Here is a 16,110-nt window from a genome sequence, read left to right on the forward strand (position 1 = left end):
CATTTTTAACTCTTGGCCTGATTCCAAATTTTAAAAACTTTCAAGCTTTAAAAACTCTGGTAGACACTGGTAGCTTTATCTGGGAGCTTTCTTGTGCAGGTATGAAATCAGACCCCTTACCTTGAGGCCTACATCCTTTAAAATTTCTACTTCACTGGCAGCTCTCTAGTATTGATGTTGCTATGTGCATGAACAGGCAAACATTTCAAAACAGTCTATGAAAGCCCGAGATGAGAAGAACAAAGTGAAGCAGCAGCTAAACTGGGGCAGTGCTGGGCATTGTAAAATATTTCTGATAATTCAGTTGCTCAAGCATCAAGCCCTAATTGATGGGGTGGCATGGTTCAAGAAGGAAGCTTTTCTAATTTTGCAGCCTTTTCAAAATTCTCTTTAGCTCTAGGGGTAAAAGAAGACCAACCCAGTGTGTCTGGATGTTGCTTTAGCTGAGGTGGCAGATGCAGTAATGCGCTACAAAATTTGCTTCGCGATGGGGCTGGGTACCTCACTCTAATTCTGCCTGAAAGAAGGAAATTACTTGAAGAAACCTGTCCCTAGTCAACCACTTATCTGTTGTACAGGGTGAGAACGCAGCCTTGGAGCTCCTAGCCTTCCTTTCTCCATCCCTTTCGCTTCTGTTAGTGATCCCTGACATTTTGAAACCAGAGGTCATAAATAATTGGAACGTGACTTTTAGGTTGGCTGTATTTACAGAGGGATCTTTTTCACAAAATAAAAGTAATAATTTCAAAGCGTTAGCTATAGAAATATCCCCTCTCTGTGCTTTTGCTCTCAGTCGGAGTTCTGTAGCTCCAGAAGGAAGGCAGAAATGACTTGGTATGGTAGAACAGAAATAGTTTGCTTGTAGCCATTGATGCAGAAGAGCTTGGCCTATGGCATTACAATTAATGCAGTGTTTCAGGTGATGAGGTAAGAGGCCGTGGAAATCTTTCTTGTTTCCTTGCACTGCGAGGCATGAAATCTGATTAGACTTGTCCTGTTATAATTGTGATCTACAGTCCTAAAGCTGCTGGCATTTTCCCAAAAGACCACCTGTATCCATGAGATATAGTGAAGTGTGCTGAAAAGGGAATGTTTTCCCAGCCCCATAGGTACAAGGATGCGTATGGGCTGGTTCAGGGCTGCCAGAGCTCATCTAACTGAAAAAAGTGAAATAAAGGGTGCTTAAATACCAACTTCTGATGAAATTCTAGGTGCTCAAGAAAAATATCCTTCTAAAATGCCTGTGTTCCCCATATAGAAAAATTAAAGGAGGCATAGAATACAAGCATCCAAGAACAGCTTTTCTCAGTAGCTCAGTTACACGTGCAAATCTAGCAATGAAGTGGATTGAATTCTGTTATCTAGGCTTAACTTCTCTCCATTGTGGCAGTCTGGTCATGTAGAAGGAAGGGATTCCATTTTTCATGGACAATTAAATATATAGGATCCCATGTTTCCTACACAATAATATGTATGTGCACACATAACATATACAAATATTGCATGTGATTGTCCAGGTTTGGTACCTGAAAAAAAAACTCACAACCTTTAAATGTGAAAATGCATAGTGTTTTAGTCTGGAACAACGTCTGGAAATATGGCTTAATTAGCTACCATCTAATTGGGATGCTTGATGGTAATAACTGAAAGTGTAGGTTATCAGATGATTTAGAAATGAAGTTGTCTACTTAATTTTTACCATGATTATTAAAGTAAATTGGGTATTTACTGTGCAAATGGCCGCTGTCCATTGGTGGAAAACGCCTTGCTGACCAGAGATAACAAGGGAACCTAACCTTGTAGCCTCTGGCTGGCAAACCGTAATTAAAATGCAGTCCCATCTTCTCCATAAAATGCTGTTTCCAAATGCTTGTATTCAAGCTGCATAACCTCGTTTATCAAGCATTCCCCTTGCCCAGAGAACAAGTTTCTTTTAACTAGGTAGCTTGCTATACAGCACTTTGCAGAGATCAGCGACAAGTCTTTTCACTCCACAACAAAGGAAAACAGGATCCAAGCAAATGAATTTGGGCTGGGCGATGAGGAAGGAGGTTTTGCCGTAGCATTGGGCACTGAAAGTCCCCAGCAGCTGAGCTTTGTGCTTAAAAAGAGAAAAAGCTTAAGGGAGGGAGGAGCAAGTCTCCTTTATCTTGAGAAGAGTACAGCTTTATTTCTCTGCGGATTCACATTTCTTTTGAGACCTGCTAATTGCAACATCTCTCAGTAAGTTACTTACAGCAGTTCCGCTGGGTAGAAATTGTGATAAATGCATAAACTGTGTCTTATTGATTTTTGTTGACATTTTACATGCTTCTTATGCATTCTAAGCCTCCAATTCAGTAATTGTCACTGTGCTACACACTCCTGGATAATGAGAGCAAGAGAAGTGAATGAAGTAGTTTCTTGACTGTTATAAACAATATTACTCAAGGCTCTATGGGGTTTCTTGCCTGTCCTCCGGTATATCTCTATTTGTATTCACCCCCCTTTGAATTTGCAAGACAAGAAATGCAAACCCTTGGTGATATTTCCTCTTTTAATGATAATAACAGAAATGTTTTTGTTGGAGAGATTACTTCAATGGTAAATTTGGGCCTCTTTCATTTTAGTGCACAGCAGCATTATGGAAGCTAGCAGAGGTACTGTAATTTATTTACCCTTCTATGCACATTTGGTCTAGAATGCTGTACAGAAAGCCATTCATTACATCATTTTCTTTGACAGGACTTTGTTGCTGAATAATGGAAGTATAGTAGTTGTGTCTAAACAGCTGTAAGACATCATCAGTAGAGTCATGACATTGCCATGAAGTTTGCGTTAAAAAGAGTTCTTCTTCTGATTTTAAAATGCTGACCTGTCAGCCAGAGGTACATAAGCCAGTTTAGGTTGTCCTGTACCAAGGGCTTTTACATTAATGAGAAAAAAAAGTACCGCATGATGCAAAAATGCATTGACTTTATTTTCATGACTAGATGTAGTGCTTTTGGGTAATGATCAGGCATTGCTTTCTCTTACTGTTGTTTGATTAAAATGTGAATACAGTCTTGACTTGATAATCTCACCAGGTACACACGGTGCAAAAAAGAAAAGGTATTTTATGCCTCAAATTGATTTGCATAAACCAAACAATCTGTTGCTTGTTGGATTGCAAAATAGTTAATTTTGCCCATTGGCCACAGGGGCAACAACATTGTATTTTTGATGCCAGAATGTAGCTTTCATGTATTAGCTCTAAAATGACAATATGCTTTAGCCTCTCAGTGCTTAGATTTGCTTCATTTGGAAATCTTTTAAGTAGTAATAATAATAATGTTTTGAGGAAATTGAGTGGAACACTAAATTATTCTCTGAAACCTAAGTTCAAACTGTGCAAGGCTAAGGGAGCTGAAAATCAATGCACTTTTAAAGTCATTAGAGATCACAAGTGAAATAAGTCTGTGTTGCTTTAGCTAAGCTTTTAGTGTGCCATGGTATTATTACAAAATCAGCCCGAATCTGCATTAATTTCACAGTCTTTTTCTTTAAGATGCCCAAGGGTGCATGAAGAATAAAATGTAAATCTCAGAAGGCAGTGTTTTTATTAGTCAAAAGGGCAGTGAGTCATGCACTAAGAAAGTTGACCCGTACCATGCCCAGTATAGGTATGACTGACAATAGTAAAAGAGTGGAAAAATAGCCCAGGCATTCGCCTACTGGCTTTTCATTATGATTTAAAAGGCTATAGAGGGAGAAAAGTGATTTTTTAGTTATTCATGCACACAGCTTTTGAATTGTTCAAGCTCTTGGTAGCTTACATAGATCAAAGAATTATACTTGTACCTAGGACTCTGAGAAGCAAAAGTCATAAAGATTTTTATTCTTAATATGTTATTTTCTTAAATGTTGAGATTCCACCTACGTTACTGAATTTTGTCTGAGTCTTTTAGTTGCAAGGTTTGCAGTCGAGTTTTTCTCATCCTTACTTGTATGGTTCTCCTTGGTGCATCACGGAAATATGTAAGTGACATTATGGACTCCTTTAAATTCTCAGCTCAGCTGCCAGTGATGCCAGTTTATTCACTGTCCAATATTTACCGACACAAAAGCCATAGCAAGCAGCTATTAATACAGGGCCCAAATGGACTAAACTATGCAATCCAAACTCGGCATAAAAAAGCCTTAAGTATGTCAAACCCTGTGGCTAAAGAACAAAACCAAACAAACCAAAAAAAAAAAACAAAAAAAACAACCCTTTTCTCCTCACCCATCCCACCTAATTTTTTTTTCTTTCATCTATGGTCAGATTAGCAAGTCAGCACTGTCGATAAATAAACTAGAGAAGTTGTTTATTTTTATGTACTACTGAGAACAGTGTCGTCTTGTGGCCGTTCTCGTAGACTGTGTTGGTTTAACAAGCGTCCAACCCTTTTGTCTTGTTGTTTTTTGTCTTTCCTGCTCCCTGTCCCCTTGTTCCCACAGGCTGTGCGTTTGTCACATTTTCTACAAGGGCAATGGCACAGAATGCAATCAAAGCCATGCACCAGTCTCAGACCATGGAGGTACAGTACTGTATCATTTGCCCTTTCTTTGTTTTCTTTGTGCAAATGATTGCGAATGGTAAAGCCATGCTCTCCTGGACCAGATCAGACACATGACAATCACAGATTTAAACTTTTTGCCAACTCACTCTACCTCTCCTTGTCAAACGTGTTTTTCTTAGCGGCCTGGAAGCACACAATCACGTTGCAGTATCCAAACACAGCTCTGTATCCTGTTTTCAGTGGCATTCACAGAAAATAAAATTGCTGTGAATACCACTCTTCACTCATTCTCAAGAGTGTATCTAATGAGTAAATTACCTTTAATATTAACACCTCCCCCCCAAAAAAAATCGTAGTTTCCTTTAAATAGATTTTTAAGTGTTCTGGTTTGCGCTGCTCTGAGAAAAAGCTCAAGTGATTTAACATGGCCACACTGAGTTACTAGTGCATGTGTTTTCCTGCAAATAGAATCTCTTTTTAAGCCAATATAATTTCTCCTTCTTCATAAAGCCGATAAAAATGCTAATGATGACAGAGCATATCGAAGCTTCCTACGGAGCACCGCTGTGCCTGGCCCCTCTCAAGATCTATCTCCTCCCACATTGCCTCTACGGCCTCATATTTTGTAACAATGAGCAACACAAAACTTGAAACCCATTCACTTAACGTGAATCCAGCAGCAGGCTAATGATCCGGTCATTGGAGTGGTGATCAAGTGCCACGGCTTGTCTGGCAATCTCAAATTTTTGTCAGTCTGTGATTTTTGTCATGGTCTTTCAGAATTTTGCACAAAAAACCGCACAAGTATTAAGTCTTTACTTACTCTGGATCTTCTAGCTTATCATTGGAGAGTGCATGTTATACTGTATTATGTATACTGTATCTTCGTGTAGTGATGATTTTTCTCAGAGGTGGCATTGATGTTATGTGCACTTGTTTCTTTTTATTTATTTTTTACACCAGGACCTTTCGATTTCTCTCAGTGATTTTTCTTTGCAATGCTCTAGTCTCCCAAAGCATGCGGGGTGCTAAACAATCATTATTGCGTCATGTCGTTAGCTGCTTTGTGTAACGAGCCAGGGGGGGAAGAGCAGGGGTGGGAGGGTGGAGAGAGGACGAGAAGGCAAAGGAAAAAGAAGGCAGTGCATGAAAATGTCACTAACTGTTTCCTGTATACTACGAGTAATGATACTGGCATTGCAAAGCTATTGTCTCTCCAAGCATCACGTTTGAATTTGGTTGAGCTTATTTTATAATTGATGTGTTTTTCTTTTCAGTGCAATGCATTTTTAGACCCTAAGTATGCAGTTTTAGATGAGAATCTTCCAATGAGACAAGAGTATTTGAAATTATCTTTACTAGAAAGCCAATGCTATATGATATATGCAGTCTGACAGTATATTGTGGAAAAACTGCCACTTTGAGTTTTTGAAATAACACTCATAGTAATTTGTCTGCCATGCACTGCTCCATTAATTCAGATCTATATATTTTGCTGGGTTTGATTCCTTGTAAAAAGAAAATGTTTATTGGTAATATTGTCTTTTACCTATATTTTTTCCATGTGCTTTAATGTATTTTTCTGTCTAGCAAGATGAATTTTACACAGGTCTACCTCAGAAGATGATAACATTAAAGAGATAATACATCCCAGACAAATTCATCCATTCTTCTGTTAATTGCAGTGCTCCAACTGAGGCTGCATTTTGTTATAATGCTCCTGCTTACTTCAGTTCTATAGAATAATTAGTCTTTGATCTCAATATCTTTAGAGTTATCATCAATGAGAACCCCAAACTGGCAAGGCAAAGCAGTTCCAAGTATTTTGCACTTTGAACATCTGGGTCTCTGTGCCAGTTGAGCTTAGGCTGGGAGTCCCTTCCTGGAGAGAAGCAGTACACCCTCCAGCTCCAGAGGTGATGGGCTGAACAGAGTCTGTACACTGTATTGCCAACAAAAAGAAAAATACGAAGGCAGCACCAGCTGTCAGGAGTAAAATTGCACTAATGGGGTGCAAATGCCGAGCCATGGAATGAGAAAGGGAGATGCACCTTGTGTGTGTGATGGGACCTTCAAGATGGAAAATGGAAAAGCATAAAGCATGAAGTAGAAGAGCCAATGCTCTTCTACTAAAAAGTTAACTTACATTACCTAGCGTTAAATCTTGCCTCTCAGCCTGAAACAGTGGTCCTTGGATGCATTTGTTTCACATTGAATGCAAAAAAATAGATGGGCTTTGGGAGAATATGTATTACACAGTCACATCAACTTAACTACTGCAGATTTTTTTTCTGATTTCATTATTTTTGCTTCCTTGTCACACATTATTGACCAACATGTATTTTCAAAGTGGGTATAGAAAGAACAGTGGGGATGTTAATGTCCAGATGAATATATCTCTTAAAATAATGAGTTCTTTTACTACTTTTTGCATCTGACTTTCTGACCTGGTTAAATCAACTGATCTTGAATGCATAACTGCTGCTCTGAGTTTCTATTCTTCTATCTCATTTCCGTGGGTTTTGTTTGTTTGTTTAAGGCATTGAAATGCAGTACCAGTAGAAGACACTAATTTGTTATCATGGAGTAAATTTGATGCAACAATAACAACCCTTTTCTCATATAGAGCCACTTGCTACATATAATTTCAGTCTTCAGAATGTTTGCTCTCTTGAAAATGATGAAGTGATGAAATATAGAGCAGACAGTGAAAAAAAATGAATTATAGATTCATAAATTGCAGAGATATTGTTTTTATACAATTTACTGACATTTAAGCATTCATAAATATGTCAGCTGTAGTGTCGAGTGCTGAGCTGCTGAACTGAGAACTGAAATAGCCATAGAATATTTCTTCCTTTAAAATTCAGTTCTGTTTCTTTGGAAGTGGATTTGATTCCCCTGTACATCTAGGTAGCAGTCAGCAAGTTCTGGTTTTGATTAGCCCAATGCTACCAAAGCTCATATTAAATACAGTACAGCTTGCTTTTTTATTAGTTGAAGCAGAAAAATTTCTTTCACACCCTCCCACCCCCAGCTCCCTTTTTTTTTTTTTTAAAGAACCTTGTTTTTAATACCAGTGTAAAAATCACTGAAGAGATGTAATTTCATAACAAGCTGACTCTTTCATAATCTTTATTTGATTGCTAGAGTGGTACATATCTCCTTTTTTTCTTGCTGAAACACTGAAAGACAGTTTTACAATGAAACACACAGGGAAGGAATTGGAGGGTGGAATAATAAATCACAAGTGATGATTTTCTAAGATAATTCTAAAGGAAAAGTATTGATGGGAGATCTTCATACAAGAGATATTATTATTGCGGTTTATTTCATCATTTTGTCTGTTGATTTTGAATGTTCTTAGCGTTTGTCCTGGTGTGAGGTTCTTCAGAGGAAAGGTACTCAACTGTTCTCTGTAGATTATAGAGGAAATAAACTTTGCTGAAGATGTTCACAATGTTGTGAGAGCAGTCATGGGAAGAGTTAGGCTAAGAATAACCCCCCTCCCCATCCCACACTGCACATGTTGGCTCAAATGCTGCTGTCTTTTTTGGACTTGAGTCATCTTTCACTCCTACCATTATGTTCAAATTGAAGGTAGGCACAAAATTAGTATAATAAAGCATGGCAGGTAGAGGGAAGTTATTCATTGGTTCCTCTAGTTGGAAAACAGTAATGAATGGATTGGCAGCTACCGTGACTCACAAAATGCCTGAATTAAGAACTGAATCACTGCAGTACGTAGTTTGTTCTCTTGATTTGAAAAAATGAAGCCTAAAAAGGTTAAAATATGAAAACATCTGATAGTGGGGATAAAAAAAAAATACAGTGAGAGCAACAGGGACATCTTTCACATTCACATGTCTTGTTCTCTCAGCAACTTTGCCCAAGAATACCCAACCTGAGGTCCAAGGGAAATGCTTAGGTCCCTCAACAGCCCACCCAGTCCACAGCTTCTCAAGGATCCCTGAGATGGGTGAGGAGCAGGCTGCAAACCAGATCTCAAGTTCTTTCCTACTGTCTGTTTCCTAGAGGGTCTTGCAGCCTTCCGATATCATGTAACAAGAGGCTCATTGAAACAATAGGAAAATAGAATAAAACCTGTAAGAGTGATGTCAATCAGGAATGGGCTGATCCACCAGAAGTAGTCAGTTTTGGTGCACATCCTGCCTTTTGTTCACACCTCAAGGGTGCTCAACACTAAGTGTGCCCAGGAGCTGCAGGTGGGTGAGTTGTCCTCATAGCATGGCCCTTGGTGTTCATCCCAGGTTCTTGATATGGAAGGAACCAATGACCCATTGCTGGTGGGTGCTGCAGTAAATCCGGTGCTCTCAGGCCTATTTATTTAGGGTAGACAAGACAGCTGCACTGAGCACAGGGAGCCCGTGTGGCAGGGCTGTGTTGGCTGCGTGGTCATTGGCAGCAGGGAGGTTGGACACCTCTCCCTTTGGCGATGCCTTGAAAACAGACTGCAGACAAAGCAACATGTCCATCTCATCAGCTGTGAAGCTTAATTAAAGAGGACTGGTACACTTGCTGTCTCTGGCAGCAGTTTTGATAGCTGGAAGGAAAAGAGAGCCTGAGGAAGGATGCTTTATAAAAAGAAATAGGGAATCAATAATTTCTTTACAGCCTCTTTTCCTGAGAAGCTGAAAATCCTAGTCCTCGTGATCCTACACATGTCAGTCACAAAGAAAGGAAAGCTATCAGGTCGTGCCATTGCCACCGGCCCTAAGGGATGTGGCTGAGCTCATGGTGCAGAGTTGGCTCAGTGTGATTTAACACTTCTTTTTCCCGATCTGTCTAACCACAGGGCTGCTCTTCGCCAATCGTGGTGAAGTTTGCTGATACCCAAAAGGACAAAGAGCAGCGGCGTTTGCAGCAGCAGTTGGCACAGCAGATGCAACAGCTCAATACTGCCACTTGGGGAAACCTCACGGGTCTTGGAGGACTCACACCACAATATCTAGCTGTAAGTTCACATCAGAGGTGGTGCACCTATAGCATGCTGTATTTATTTTAGACCCATGAAAATTAGCAGTAGTAAACTTCCTTCACTGGAATGCTAAATTCTGCAGGACATATAGTTTGTCTACTTCTACATTAAAAAAAAACAACTTTGCATGTTTATTGCATGATTTAAAAATAAATAGGAAAGAATAAAATTTGAATAAACATTTCAATGCATCACTGCTGTCCAAGGCAAGCATTTAAAGTTTACTCGTGCTGCAAAATAAAATTTTACTCCATTAGTTTTATTGTTCTTTTGAACATTACATTCTGTTATTCATTGGAGGAATAAAATTTAAGTTATTCCTTAGGGGAAGACAGATAGGCATCTGAACACAACACTGTACAGTCCGTATCTGTATGGTGCAGCTTCTAAACTAGGATGTTGTGGTTCAGTGCTCTAATTTTACATATTTTCATCTTGAAATTACTTTTACTTTAATGCATGGTCCCATCAATGCTAAACACACGTGGTTCATACTATCTTTTACAGAAGGGAAGGTGGCAGAGGAAAGCAATTTGTCTCTCATAAATTTAAAATGATATTTTCTTTGATCTATATGTAAGACGAAAAACAAGTGCTAGCTGCTGCCCCTGATGGAGAAAGCTGAAATACACAGCTGTGTGTCTTAGGTCTTGGGTTGCCAAGTCTCTCTTGCAGCATGGCTGGAAGGGTTTTCTGCTTTTTATGGCTCTGGAGTTGAGTGTACAGGCTGGGCAGCTTTCCGATAATTTGGGGAGCTCCTGATGATTCTGAGCTAGACAAACAGATGTACAGTCCACATCTGTACTGTATACGCATATGTGCATAATTTGTATGCATACAATGTGTTGGTATAGTGATATAATGATAAACAGCAATTTACCCAGCAATTAAATATATATATTGGTATTGAGGTAGGCTAATTAATACTAAGGTGGGCTAAATTGCTGTATACAAATACCAGTCTAATGAGTATCTGTGTACTTGATTCATATAGGTAATAAAGAAAAAACTGAATTCAAGAGGGTGGTGGAGAATGGACCATGATTGACAGAGATGAGTTATAGTAACTACTAGACTACAGAGGGTTGTAATTAGTCACGCTATGTTGGTTTAAATAGATTTAACACCTGGTTGTTAAAAAGAATAAATTGATTAATTGTTTTAAAGCAGCAATGTTATTGAGTTTCCCTTGTGCCTCTGTGTTTCTTAATAGAGATTAGACATTAATATGGATTTACAGCATTGACTCTAGGGATGTTCATTCCAACAATAGGCAGAAGCAAGAGACTATATAAATGTAAAGGAAAGCATAAATACTCCAAATGTGAAATGATCTCTCGTTTTAGTTTTATCTTCATTTGTTACACTAATGTCAGATAGATTGCTGTTTTGTGTTGTTAATTTGCAGCTTCTGCAGCAAGCAACTTCCTCCAGTAACTTGGGTGCCTTCAGCGGCATTCAGCAAATGGCCGGTAAGTTGAAAACCATTTCATTCTATTCCAGCTATGTTTTGTATTCTTTAGCTATCAAATTCTGCATCTCTAATAATCACATTGTCAGGCGGGGGGGCTGTTGTGTATTAAATGTGGCAGATGTACTGGCAGGGGACAGCTCACGGTTCAACGTCAATAGAAACACTTTCTCCCCTCTTTCAAAAACTGAAATTAAACCCAGTGCTCCCAGGTTGAGCAAACAGTTTGTCTTGCATTAGTCACCTGCCATTTGTCCAAAGTAACCGATTGTAAATTGCAGGAAAGCTCTTGGTCCCTGCAGCTGTATCCTTCCCTGTGAAAAGTGTCAGTAAAGCAACAGCAGGATTACGTTCTCATTTCCAGCGAGATTTCTGTGTCCTGAAAAATCAAATTAATGGCAGTCCTCAAACATTTTAATAATAGGTGGTGAGTAAAAATGTTCTGACCTTTTTAATGAAACCCAAGATTACAGGCCTACCTTCAGTATGGATTTTCAGGCTCCTTTTATAATGATGGAAAATTAACTGGGTGCCTTTTTGACTTTGGAACCCTAGTTGACAAAATTACACAACAGAAGCTTTTATGTAAAAGTATAATCTTTAGTCTGAGGGGGAAAAAAAAAAAAAAAAGAAAGAGAAAAAGAAATAAAAGAGGAAAAAAAATCAAAGTCTGAGCATATTTGAAAGCCAGCTCGTTGGAGGGTTTCTTAGTAATGAGCTGCGTGCCAGTAGTAACTGATGTGTAGTGATTAGCAAAAGGTCGCTCCCACTGTGTGACCTACCATGCTGATACCCTAACTTAACATGATGCTGGAGAAGGCAGCATGTGCAGTAAATCAGAGCACAGATGCACATTATGCCCGCCGCGAGAGACTGTTAAAAAGCTTTTTTTTTTTTCTTGTTAGAAGGGAAAAAAAAAAAGGGAAGCACAAAACCCCCAAATTGCTGCATTAGTTTGTTTTAATCATGAACCCGCTGAATCAATAGCATACAACATTGTGCTTGCTTCATCATCACGAAACAAAGACTAAAATATTCACAAGCCTTTCTGAACATCATTTGCTCACTCTTCTTCTAATCCTCGTCTTTTGCTTCTGATTCGGCTTTGAATGAATCCTGAAATACTTTAACAAGTACAGATCTACCACACAGCATTGCTGTACCCCACAGGTATTCTTTGCTCAATCGTTACATTATGCCATTATTGCAGTGACATCAGAGACTAATGCGAACCTGCTGTCTGACAATATAAATTGGCCTACAGATGACAATATCTCTGAATTATTCTCTCTTCCTCAGACCTGCTGGCAGTGCTTGCTGGTTCTATTATGTTACACTTGCAATCTAGCATTTATTTTTTTTTTTTCATCTAAAAATGTATCTTAATATGATAAACAGAACAGAGCAATCCTGTAATAGTTTTATACTTGGCAGTTTTGGAAGTGGCTTTGAGCTCAGAGATTGTGTTTAATGTTTTCATATTTGGTTAAGACTGCAAAATGAAAGAATTGAGACACTGAAGAAAAATAATGCAATCTCTATTACATTATGTGCACCTTGGAAGTTTTCTGTTGCCTTTTTCTCCCAGGTAGTGTAGATTCAGTCTTGTCTCAAACAACTGTGTCAAAACTAGAAATTTTAGTCAAGTAACTTTAGAATGGGCTCTCAATCCAGGATTTATTCTCTGAAAGTCATATGGTCTTGAGGCTAATAAAGAAGTTGTAGAAGCATAGTGCTTTTACTTGAGGGATGTACCTTCTCAACTAAAGATTAGATTGCTAATGTGCTCAGATATGGGATGATTTAATGACTGGCTGCCTCTCCTGCAAAACAGTTTTAACTTTATATTCATTATAAAAACTGCTCTAAATTTACTTCTTTCTTTCCCCAAAACATGTAATTCTTAAACCTTACTGCTGAAGATCAAATTAGTGATATTAAATTTTCTCTTCAAGCTATAGCTCCACCAATAAGCACAAAAGACTAAATGTTATTTCACTGTTAGGACCAAGAGTTCATGTTCTCTCCTTGGAAATCAAAAATTATCCAGGACTTTATCTTCAGTGCTGTGTTACGCTGTGCACTCAGTACTAAAGACTCACCTGGTGTGTTTTATAGAAGGAATAGAAAATGCTCCAGTGTCTCCAGCAAGGTCTTGCCTGCTGAAGCTATTCTTGAATGTTTGTTCTCACATCCCACAATGCAGCATAAAGGCCCGGAGTTTTTTAACTTAAGCTATTTGCATTCATTTTGCAAAAAAAATGAATCCAATATGTATTTTTCACATTGTGTATGGCTTGCTTATTAATAGAATATTTCAAGTTGAAGACTAAAGTCTACACATGACTGAGTAAGATGCTAAGAAGATAGCTTATTGATACTTGCATGTTCTTTGAGCTAAAAAATGTGCTTACAGTCAAATATTTGTTCTGGTTCTTGTGCTGAATTTAATGGTGAGGGTTAGGCATTCCTCAGGATAAGTAAAGACAGAATCTGCATGCTTGAGTAGTTCTGCACACCAGAATTTATTCAAGCACGTGCAGTGTGTTTGAGGGGTCAGGCTTTTGTCTTTGAAGTCAGTGAGTGTGCTTACCACTCAATCTAGGCACTAAAAGTTTGATGAAAAGCCACAGAAGCTGTGGAATTCTCACTCTTACTTATGTGTCAGGGCCCTAGTGCCTCTTGAGTGCAGAAGTCCCGACAAAGTCGCAGTTTGCTAAGGTGGGACACTTAATGTAGCTGCCCTCTCATCCAAAATTAAGGACCTCCAAATCTGCAGGTATTAGCTTGTACTGCTAAAGCTCATGTCTTCTCTGAGCTACACAGAAGGTACACAGCACACACTCTATACATGTGTATAAACATAAAGAAGTATTTCCTCAGGAGTAGTATTTCTTAAATACAAGCAATTTTCTTTGCAAGCAGAGCCTCAGAGTAGTTAAATTAATTTTTATGCTTTTATGGTTTATATCTTTGGTTTTATTGGAAGGGATGTTTGCATAGGCATTTTTAGTTGAAGGCAACTGGAGCTTGTTTAAAAGACAGGGATCAGATCCAAAGAAAAATGAGGATTTGTCTCAAGAACTCACTAGCATACAAACATTAAACAAACAAAACATCAGCTCCAAAAGTGAATCCTGTTCTTGCTGTAGCAGCCTACTGGCACCATTGTGTGTTCTGTGTTTCCTTTGCCCTGTGTTCATAAATTATTTGTGATGTCCAAGTAAATCATGATACTGGCCTCACTAAAATGTGTAATATTTGAATTTGAAAGGCAACAAGCAGTAGGTTGCCATTTAGCTTTCCAAGCCTTAAGGTTCCACACTCAATTCCCTAGCTTAGATGTTCTCATTTTTATTGAAAAATGAGATTTTCATGAAATCATTTTATTTCAGGAGCCAAACCAAAGAAAACAGTGTAATATGTCAAGATTGGTAAAAAAAAAAAAAAAAAGATTAGGAGAGTTGGCAGTGTTGCCTTGACTATTATAATAATCCCCCAGTCCTGATAACAGGAGCTAACCCTACCTTGCCAAACTCTGCTTTATCACTCTTTGTAAAACATGTAAGCACATACTATCACTGAGTGTATATTTTATAATGAGTACTTCCTTGCTTTTCTTCCCTCCTCCAATATCTGCTAATGCTAATTTAAAGATGGTGTTTTCCCTCACATACCTTGCAAGCTTCAATGTCTAGCCTTTGTTTTGTCTTTCGGGAAGGCTAATAATGTGGATGAATTTCATTATATTATTTGATTGTCTTATTTTAGAAAGACAATAGAAGCTGCATTAAACGCTAGCAAGCTTTCAAGAAAAAAAAAAAATCCTTCTTCAAATATGTACAAAGTGCGTGGAAGACATAGTTCAAAGATGATGGATGTCGCTTGAATGTTTGTATTGAATTTGGCTGGCATTGAGTTGCATCCAAAAAACAGCAGATTTTTAAGTGAACCTGCCTGTGTAAGAAGAACCTGGGAAATACTATACAGACAGTGTAAACACAGAGGATTTTATATTCTACTGGATTACTGTAGAAAATTTGAATGTCCCCAAATTATATTATTTATGAAGATTTTCTATCATCTATTAATGCTCTGGCTGGAATAAACATTTTCTCATGCAGAAATATTTCATGTGTATATGACCATTCAGAGAACATAAATATGTGCAGAGCTCATTAAAAACACAAAGGAATTCTCTTAATTTCAGTAGACAGCCAGTGTGTTTTGCTTTCTGAAGTCATGCAGGAGAAGAATCCATGCTTTTGGCTTTTCAGACCCCTAAATCCTCTACAGCTGGGGCTTTTTATACTTTCTCAATGTATGTTCTTTTGTTTCAAGTGCATTCCAAACTCTCTCACAGTTTTGTTGCATTTTGGGATGAACTTCTGGCCCATTCTGAGCCCTTTTCAATTCATTTCACCCTTCTTTTGCAACCCAAGCCAGATTTCCTCCTGTTGCAGAGTCTGTAGGAGCAGATGGGTGAGAGAAACTCTGTGAGATTCTGCTTTCTGAATATTTCCCTCTAATTGTTGTATTGGCTCAGTGGATCTGGAGGGACCAATTGGAAGCCAAGGGCCATCTGCACAAAAGCTCTATACTTTTGCATTGGCCCAAGGATCCTTTATATCCTCTGACTCGTTGGTGGCTTCATTCCAGCAGAGCCATACTGAAGGAGGACTTCTCCTGCTCTGACCTCTTTAGGGATATCATGTTAAAAGTAAAGGTCAACGAGAAACTCTTTCCAGCTCAAGGGAGATAGCTGTTTCTTAAAAATAACTACTAGTTTTGAAAATGTTGACCTCAGGGACTGAAAGCATTGAGCTTTTGTAATACTAATTCCATTGAAAGTCCTTAATTTAACCCCTACAGTTTGCAATTTTTTGAAGGTAAGAAATTAAACAATTTGATTTAGCATTCTTGGAGTTATGAAGGAAGTGTGGCTCTTGCCAATCCACACGTAGCTCCTGTTCATAGGAGAAGAAGAAGCACCTTGAGAGGAAAACCAAGGCTCCGCAACTTACGAGATGTGCTTATTCACATGGTGAAAGCATGTGATGTGGAGTTTGGCCAAGTCTGGATGCAAGATCTGTAGATCTGGCTAGGCTTTCAAGAAACAA

General features: G+C 38.5%; 1 protein-coding gene across 15 annotated transcripts in view; it reads left to right on the forward strand.

Moving 5' to 3' along the window:
- The window catches only part of CELF2 (CUGBP Elav-like family member 2), a 373,475-nt gene that overhangs the window by 309,602 nt on the left and 47,763 nt on the right, over positions 1-16,110 (forward strand). For 14 of the 15 annotated variants that reach the window (XM_090134536.1, XM_090134525.1, XM_090134518.1 and 11 more), the window contains 3 exons: positions 4,459-4,538; positions 9,337-9,495; positions 10,928-10,991. In XM_090134536.1, the coding sequence (XP_089990662.1) occupies positions 4,459-4,538; positions 9,337-9,495; positions 10,928-10,991 (303 nt within the window). The remainder of the gene's footprint in view (positions 1-4,458; positions 4,539-9,336; positions 9,496-10,927; positions 10,992-16,110) is intronic. The other variant, XM_090134577.1, reaches the window with a different exon arrangement.

The sequence above is a fragment of the Phasianus colchicus genome, chromosome 1, assembly GCF_987193195.1.
Source record: "Phasianus colchicus chromosome 1, bPhaCol1.hap1.1, whole genome shotgun sequence".
Lineage (NCBI taxonomy): Eukaryota > Metazoa > Chordata > Aves > Galliformes > Phasianidae > Phasianus > Phasianus colchicus.